General features: G+C 38.0%; 1 protein-coding gene and 1 long non-coding RNA gene across 2 annotated transcripts; one reads left to right on the forward strand and one right to left on the reverse strand.

The window, feature by feature from the left end:
* The first annotated feature begins 1,812 nt into the window (after positions 1 to 1,812).
* LOC123980559 (coiled-coil and C2 domain-containing protein 1B-like) lies at positions 1,813 to 4,951 on the forward strand. The gene is made up of 6 exons (XM_046065003.1): positions 1,813 to 1,908; positions 2,116 to 2,232; positions 2,898 to 2,971; positions 3,247 to 3,305; positions 3,412 to 3,463; positions 4,826 to 4,951. Exons 2-6 carry the CDS (start codon positions 2,126 to 2,128, stop codon positions 4,927 to 4,929), a joined length of 396 nt encoding a protein of 131 aa, XP_045920959.1. The 5' UTR covers positions 1,813 to 1,908; positions 2,116 to 2,125; the 3' UTR covers positions 4,930 to 4,951.
* Positions 1,910 to 5,140, reverse strand: LOC123980560. Its single transcript, XR_006827519.1, has 2 exons — positions 2,891 to 5,140; positions 1,910 to 2,202 (listed from the first exon to the last, which is right to left on the reverse strand). It is a non-coding gene; the product is annotated as an uncharacterized LOC123980560 (long non-coding RNA).
* Positions 5,141 to 9,133: the final 3,993 nt, after the last annotated feature.

Consider the following 9,133-nt stretch of genomic DNA (forward strand, 5'->3'; position numbering starts at 1 on the left):
AGGCTCATTGTTCAGCAAATGCTTATGTTCCCTGTATCCAACCATCTTTTTATCACCTTAGTTAGAGAATAAATTCACTGTAATATAATCAAGAGCTGTGTGTGTTGCCTATTTCTAGTTCCTGCCAAGAGAATTGACCCTTTAGGTATGAGACTGACTGACTGATTTAAGATAATTGAGCGATTATTAACTAACTGATCACTAGTAATAATTGTATAATTATTAAAACTACCTAGAGGTCCGGAGCTTTGAGCTTTGATTGTCAAGCTAGTTGTAACATGAACTTTGATTTGATTTATAGCATTTAACTTTAATCCCAAGTGAGAGTTAATTTCATTTTTCCTATTTTTGCTTTCATCCTAAATTTGAATTTTCAGTTTGGTTATTTAAGTCTGACTTGATAGTCAGCTTTCCCCAACCTGACATTCCTTTTTCTCAACTAGTAAACACACTAGCTGAAACTCTGTTTAACTGACTGGCTCAGGTTTGCTGTACCAGCTAACACCTGTAGTCCACTTCTGATTTTGTTAAAGCAAATTGTATAACTGAGTCCATAGATTTGATTTTTATCCTTCTGTTCTTCAGATTCCAACCTTCCAAATTAACTTAACGGAACATCAACAGCTCCAGGAAGCTATAGAAGCAACACCCATTTATTTTTGTATTTTTATGCATATCCTCTGAGTTGATACACTTGTTTGTTGTCTGATTTGGACTCACACCAAAGTCCTTAACCAAACCGCTTGAGTACCTGCCTGTGAACATGGCAGACTCATGCTTAGTGGCAGCCAGTGGGGGCGACCCACTGGAACACTTTGACTCCATCTTGGCCCACATGACTGAGACCTTGATACCTGGCTACTCAAGCCAACTACAAGGCACCGATGCGGTGAACCTTGAAACAATTTTTGCAGAACTGGTAACAACCGCTCTAGCCACTTCCTCAAAGGACAAAGCCTTGTCCCAGATGCTAGGAAAACTAGCTATTGTAATGTCTGCCCAGTCTAAGCACACGCACCAGCTTGAACAGCAGCTGGAAAGCACCAGGCAGTCGCTAAGTGAAGCGGAAGAACGCATCACTGACCTACAGGCTCCTTGCCACCTCCCACAGGAGGGTGGAGTCGATGAGGAGAAAATTGAGCTGCAGGAAAAGACCAATCAGCTTGAACACTCACTCTTTCAGCAAGAACAGGAGTTACAGTGGACTAAAAATTAATTTAAAGACATTGTAACAAACTAGCACTAAAAGTAGACCTAGAATAGAAACAAGATGCATTTTTTATGTATATAATATATATTTTTTTGTATATGTTCCTGCATGGATTACAACCTTATCAGGGTTTACAAAATAACAACAGATACTGATACTGATATCAAGTCCCTTTTTTATTACTTTAATCCAATTAATCTTATTTCCATCCTGTATAGACACCTTATTTTGAATGTTGTCACGTGTATCCTCGCGCTAAATTCATCAAGTTCGACCCAAAATTCATCAAGTTCGAACCCAGATGGAGTGGATGTGCTAGGAGACAATTCAGCAGAATAGTGTCTGCAAACAGCGTCTTTCTCAGACACTTTAAAATGCTTCCACACTGCTGACATGTCAACGTAATTGTTCGGTAAAATGTGTTCAGTCTTTCCGAACACCGAGGCCGATTAATTTCAGTGGCTGCATCCCTACTTCAAAGAGAAGAATTCCCATCATCATTTTCAGCTCTCCTCCTGATGCCAAAAATAAATAAATAATATTTTTTCCATATTCCCTGTCTGGTTTCTCTGCGCTGTTCTTTTCTTGCTGTGAAAACAAACATATATCTGAGATTTCTTCTGGCTTTCCTCCTTTTAGAAATGTATCACTCACTCCAAGCAATTCACACACCTGGGGAACGTCACTGAAACAACAAAGTAAGCAGTAAACAGTTTTTTATTTTGTTAACAGTAACGTACAAACTCTAAACACTCAAAAAATGTCATAAAGGGACAGAAATGTGATACCAGAGCCCAAAGAGTTGTTATCAGAAAACAACAAGTTCATGTATTTTCTTTCTATTTGTGTATTTCATTATACTGTAAACCTGATTAGTCAAATCCTGATTTTTGTGTGTGCTCCAGGTTTGAGAAGATGGCGGAGAGTTGTAAGAAAAGTCTGGAGGTCCTGAAGCTGGCTCAGTCCAGAGGTCTTCCTCCCCCTAAACATCACTTTGAGGAGAGATCATTTCACACTGTCAGGTGGGCACATGTTTCTTACATTATACTGCAAAAGTGCACAGTTAGCTAAACTCTTTAATCTTTCTGCTTCATCAACATTGGAAAGAATCCCTACAAGTGACTCCCAGGGACACCCTTCGTTTTTGTTGACATCCTTCATAATGTTGTTAGACATCTCGTATAACAGTATGAGCCTTTCGGTGGAAAAAAAAAGCACTTTTTATGGACGTCATTTTGAGGAAATGCGTTGCAGGCACTGCAGCCAGTTTTCGGATGCCAGCTGAGGACATCTACTGCACTGATTCCAACATTTTTTGAACCTACTAGTCATTTAGACACCTAAATATGTGAAATAGGGCCGGGTTTAATAACACCAAAATTACATTTTAAAGCACCTTGAGACAAATTGTGGTTTGTGAGATATATATATAGATATATATAGATAGATAGATAGATATATCTTGTCTCACTGGTAACTTTAACAACGCGGCACCCTGTGTTGTTTTACGGCAGATCAGTCTGAAACCCTGCTGAGAAACAGAGTTGGATCAATAGTTTCATTAATACCTCTCTGACAGTGTAAATCAGAACTGACCATGGCTAAGCTGTTGTATTGGATTGCATCAGATTTTGCAGGTCTACCTAATTATTAATACTTATTACTTTTTTCTTTCCCTACCTTTCAGGATATTTCCAGAGCTGAGCAGCACTGACATGGTTGTTACTATTGTCAAAGGGATGAATCTTCCAGCTCCTAGTGGTAAAAACAAAAATCTTCACCCATCAGTCCTTTTATACAGTACAGTAGGTCTGTTAGTACTAGAACAATGGTTCTGAAAACACTGAAAAGTCACGTTTTATACTAAATTCAAGTTTGTTGTGGTTCAGGGGAAAAATTAAACCTTAAATCTTATGTCTTAAACAGACCTAGCTTCAGGTCATTAAGGCCATAATGAATTCAGTCAAATATTTAAGGTCTGGTTTGAAAAGAAAAAGCACACACTGGTTGATGCTTTGTGATAAACTTTCTCGCAGGAATCCAAACAAATGACCTAGATGCCTTCGTCAAGTTTGACTTCCCCTACCCCAGCACGGTAAGAGATTCACTCTACCAGCTCTTCACAGCCACCGCAGGCTGCTGAGACGATTCATACAGGTGACTTTACTCCTTTAAAAGTGTGTCTGTTTTGTTGCCACCAGGAGCAGCCGCAGAAACACAAAACAGTGGTCATCAAGAACACTAACTCCCCAGGTGAGACATGTACATTGTCATGTGTTTGCATCATTTTATTGGCATTTGTGGATATTTTATTTTCATTTGTCTAAACAATCAAGACACAAAACTCTTCATAAGTGATGTCAATCCACTGAAGAGTAACTTTGATATCTTTAACCTGGACCTTTTTCAACCTAATTTTCACATGTTTTTGGGTCTATGTATGTAATTAGGACAAGATTCTTTGAAATTGGTCCAGTCTTGAGTGAGCGCGTAGCAGTCAGTAGAAACAGCTGCAGCGTAATCCTTGAAGGCAATTGCTCTAACGTTAAAATTCATCCGCTAAAGCGTTTATTTTTTTTGCTATTGACAGGCTCAGATTGTTATTACTAGTGTCTGACAATGTTGTGGAAAGATCCCTACAGAGGTAGACCTAAGATCATTTTTGTTTAACCAGAAACAGTTGCTATATCTCTCTCGAGATCAAAGCTCCCAGACTCTCTGGTCTACTGCTTCCTCAAACTGATACTTTGTGTTATTTTGTGACTTTGGTGTTTTAACCCTTTTAAAGCTCTAAAGTCACACAATAAATAACACAAACAAACAAACTGACCGGGGCAGCAGTAGAGCAACCTGTGTTCTGCGAGATAAAAGTACTGTTTGTATCCATGGAGTCTGGTAGCTTTAATATCGAGAGCGATAAAGTGACTGTTTCTGGTTAAACAAAAAGGTCTACCTCTGAAGGGATCTTTTCCACAATGTTGTCAGACACTTATAATAACAATCTGAGCCTGTCAGTGGCAAAAACTACTACTAAGCACTACTTTGCTCTACGTACTTTGACAGGGCGCACCTGCCCGCAAGGATTAAGTTGCAGCCATATTTTGCTACTGCCGGCTGCAGCTACACCAATTATTGTAAATGTTTTTTTTTCCATTTTATATCTTGTTATTTTTGGGATTATTTTCTAAGACACATTTACGTTTAGGAGTGATTTTATTACAAAATAGTCAAGATAAAAATAAATCAATGTGAAGATGTTTTCTGTCTTAAGAATACAGTATATGGAGAATTAGATTTGGTTCACAACAGTCACAATAACAAAAACATTGTAAGAGAAAAGAAGAAAAACAAATTTTGCAAAAGTCAAGAATGCTAAATATGATATAAAAATTTACAAAAAAAAGTAAAATAAAAACAGTTTTTTAGAATGAAAAGAGCTGCTCACTGTTTCAAAACAAAGAAGGTGGAAGTATTGACTAAATGTGGAAATGTTGCAGCTGTGCAAATAAATGAAGGTTAATATGGATGAACCGTTTTTATGGTTTATTTGTGTGAAATACTGTATGTGTAAGGTCTCAGAAGGCAGCTTCTCCATCTGTGCTCTCTTTTCACCAGAATATAACCAGAGTTTCACCCTGTCAATCAACCGGAACCACCGCGGCTTCAGGAGGGTGGTGATGTCTAAAGGCCTCAAACTGGAGCTGCTGCACAAAGGGTGAGTCACAGAAAGCTGCTCACGCCACAGGGCAACATCCTCACTTAGCTAGTAGTTTGGTCATCGACAACAGCAGAAGGACCGGAAACGGTGAATGTGATGGTATTTTTGGAGTGTGTGACTCAAATGTCAGAAGTCAAAGCTTCTTGTGTATGTATGAATCCTTCTCTCTATGCCTATCTATACATATGAGTATGAGACAAGAGTTCAGAATTTCAGCTTTCATTTCCTGGTATTCACATCTAGATGTGTTAAACAATTCAGGACATATCACCGTTTGTATTAGACAGCATTGTTAGGTGAGCAAAAGTAATAGAACAAATAACATTTAATATTTGATGGCGTAGCCCTTCCTTGCTATAACTGCCTCCTGATGAAGTCCTTTGTTTTGTTGGCAGTGTGCTTTGGCTCATTGTAAACTGCTGCATGACAAACTTCCTCCCCATTAGTTTCAATGCATTTCTCCGTAAACTGGCAGACAAGATGTTTCTGTCCACTTCTGAATTCATTCTGCTGCGACCATCATCAGTTCCATCATCAATAAATATTAATGAACCTGTTCCAGAAGCAGCCATGCACGCCCAAGCCATGACATCACCTCCTCCATGTTTCACAGATGAGCTTGTATGCTTCGGATCATAAGCGGTTCCTTTCTTTCTCCACACTTTAGTAGAGATTAATCTTGGTCTCATCAGTCCATAAGATTGTGTTCCTGAACTTTTGCAGCTCATCTCTGTACTTCATTGCAAATTTCACTCTGGCCTTCCGATTCTTCCTGCTGATGAGTGGTTTGCATCTTGTGGTGTGGCCTCTATATTTCTGCTCTCTGAGTCTCCTTCCAACAGTGGATTGTGATACCTTCACCCTGCACTGTGGAGGTTGTTGCTGATGTCACTTACTGATGTTTTGGGGGTTTTCTTCACAGCTCTCACCATATTTCTGTCATCAACTACTGTTGTTTTCCTTGGCCGACCTGTTTGACATCTGTTGCTCAGTACACCAGTAGTTTCTTTCTTTTTCAGGACGTTACAAATTGTTGTGCTTGCTATGCCCAATGTTTGTCCAATGGCTCTGGTCGATTTTCCTTCTTTTCTCAGCTTGACAGTGGCTTGCTTTTCTCCCATAGACAGCTCTCTGGTCTTCATGTTGGTTTATCTTCTTTAACAGGAAATGCAGTCTTTACAGGTTTGAACCGAGGATGAAAACTTAGACTAGTCATGCTGTTTAATGTTTGGATAATGAACCTAAAAGGCAACACCTGGGCAACAACAAACCTAAGTTGTTACCAGGAAATGAGAGCTGAAATTCTGAACTCTTGTCTCATACTCATCTTTTTATCTTAAACCCAAATGTCTTCAGTGAACAACAAAAACAAACGAATTTGCCTTACCGTTCCAAGACTTTTGGAGGGGATGGTATATCCTACAAAGCTATTTGACACTATTCCCAACACAGCATAAAAATTCAACCAAGATCAATATTCAGTAGTAAATAACTGAGGTACTGTGGCCCCCACTAGCTAAAGTAGCATTGCACTCAGTTGTTGCTGTTGGGTAAAAACCTTGCATCTACAATAGTCCAATTTTAGATCTGTTGAAGAGTTGTACAATGTGTGCAAATTCTCTAAAATTCAGTGTTTAAGATGTTAACACATTTGCCATCAAGTTAAAACAAGGCATTTTGGTGATACCAGATTATTTACCTGGCAACAGCTACATCTTAAAACTAACAACAGCTGCTAGTTAAATTACATGAACTACAAAAATACACTTGGCTTCTGTCCATTTCTGGCTATGAGTCAGCTGTCTAGCTGTGTGTGCTGGTACATTTTTCATCCTGTTCTTCATTTATCTAACTTAACATATTACTCTGACATGCGAGGGCGTTTACCACCAAGTTTACACACGCAATTCCCTATGTGCATGTATGTGCAGCATTCAGATAAAAACCATTTAGCCATTTCAAAGATCCTAGTTGAAGAACAACCTGTACTGTGGTTTTGGTCTTTCCAGTTTACACTCTCAATCTCTCCTTCTAGCTTTCTGTGTGTATGTCTATTTTTGTGAGGACCAATTTGAGTTTCAGTTAGAAAACAGTTTAGGAAAGTGAGGGTTCATAAAAGGTATAGGGGTACAAACACGCGTGTTACTGTTTTTCTCTCTCTGAGTTCATTCTAAAACCAACAACTACAGGACAGTCATGAAAAGGAGGGGTGAGTTAAATCACAATCAAGTTATTCAGTTTTACTAACTTACGTAAGTCTTAAGTAGAGCTGGGATATACCGGTCCTTTATTTTAGCATTTGAGCATTTTGTAAGTCCTACTTTTACCTCTGCTACACAAAAGAGGAAAACGTTGCATTAACACCTACATTATCAAGTTACTTGTAGATTCAGTTTTCTCTGCAGTTTTGACTGCTTTTACCAAGACTGTAGCGTAAACGAGTGAATAAGATTAAATAAATATCGTACCATAAAGAGGATCAGGTTTGACTGGTGAGAGATAGAAAATAAAATGATTATTCGTCACCCATGAGAATTATGGGTGAACAAATAGGTACACTGGGTAAATGAACCTTTTTTTATTTTCTATTTTTAAAAATTGGATTTAAATATTTCCCTACGTTGCTTTTACGTTTTCCGTAAAGCACTTCGAATTGCCTTGTTGTTGAAATGTGCTACACAAATAAACTTTTACACGCAAATCATAGAATTAACACGAAGAATTCTGATTTAAATTGGTCAAGTTTAGGTATATGGAGTGGTTAGAGTTGAAATCAAAACACCATCACAGGTTAAGGCCATGATCAAACTTTCTCCCTGGTATCAGAGGTGGCTTGATGGGAACAAGCAGCTGCATGTGTTATGCATCTGTTTGCATTGCAACTACTAGTTTATTATGCAGCTACTTTGGGAAATCTCACACTCTCTTTTGTATCAGGCAAATCATAGACCAGTTTCTGACCCATTAGAAATCTTTGTTTTTTTAAACTTTGTAATAATATTTAAAAATTCAATTTATTTAATTCATTCATTTATTAAATATTAACTTCCAAAATATGTGTGAATGTAATTTAACGGTAAATTTAAAGACCATCTTATTCATTTTCAGACATTTTTATTTGACTTTTTATAATACTGATATAATAAATGTTTATGCGCAAACGTATCAGTATATTAATATATAATTTGCCACTTTTGTTAGACTGGGTCTGATGTTAAAAAGCCATCAAAATGTAAATTATGATTGATCCAGAGCTTTTAAGGTGCTGGTTTTGTTAGACTGTATAAAAATTAGGTTTTAAACTTTTTGGCACCAAACCCTCAAATGGATCTGTTGTGAATCTTCGTCAGAATCAGGGCATCCATGTGAGCAAAGAAAAAGAAAAGCAACGCCAAGAAGTACATTTTTTCTTACTCTATAAATGTTTGCCAGCGATTAAAAAGCTTTTTGATGAGTCTGGCCTCCTTCCCTGTTGCATGGAAAACATGTTTCAAAGCTCCAACTCCACCTTCGTATTGTGCATGATGTTTTTGTTTTGGATTGTGACGCACATCCTCTATTTGACTTGGACAGGCGGACAGGCAGATATATAGGCACAAACAGGCCAAAACTGGCACTTAAAGAAAGACAAAAGACTCTGTGTCTCCTACCTTATGTCTGCTCAACTAGGTACTGCTGGTTTTGGCACTTTCAGCGCACAACTTGAATTGAGGATAACCTACAGAAGCAAACAAAACACAATTCAACAAATCAGGATGATTTGCAAATAAAGAGACAATAGGTATTCCCAATATTCAAGTACAGTAGGCATAGACATCATCGTAATAGGAGACCTATGCTAACGGCCCTGACACTCAAAAAATAACCAGTGCTGAACACAGCAGACTGATCAAACATGTTATAGGTTGCACTTGAAAACACTGCAGAGACCAAAGCTGACAAACTGACTGCCAATGTACGTATATGTTCTGTACTTGCATGAGAAGAAATCAGTGGTCTGTAATCATAATGCTCAGAGTACAAATTGAGAATAATGTCTGTATAAATAAAAGGTTACTATTATAAACTTGTAACATGCAAGTAGCTGAATGTACGGATTCACTAGTCTGAACAGTCAGAGATCTGTCTTGCACCTATTACCTCTGTGTAGATGACACCTTGGAAATAAACAAAGTAAAAAAGATGTTTGAGGATGATGATTTTTT

The sequence above is a fragment of the Micropterus dolomieu genome, linkage group LG12 (genome assembly GCF_021292245.1).
Source record: "Micropterus dolomieu isolate WLL.071019.BEF.003 ecotype Adirondacks linkage group LG12, ASM2129224v1, whole genome shotgun sequence".
NCBI lineage: Eukaryota > Metazoa > Chordata > Actinopteri > Centrarchiformes > Centrarchidae > Micropterus > Micropterus dolomieu.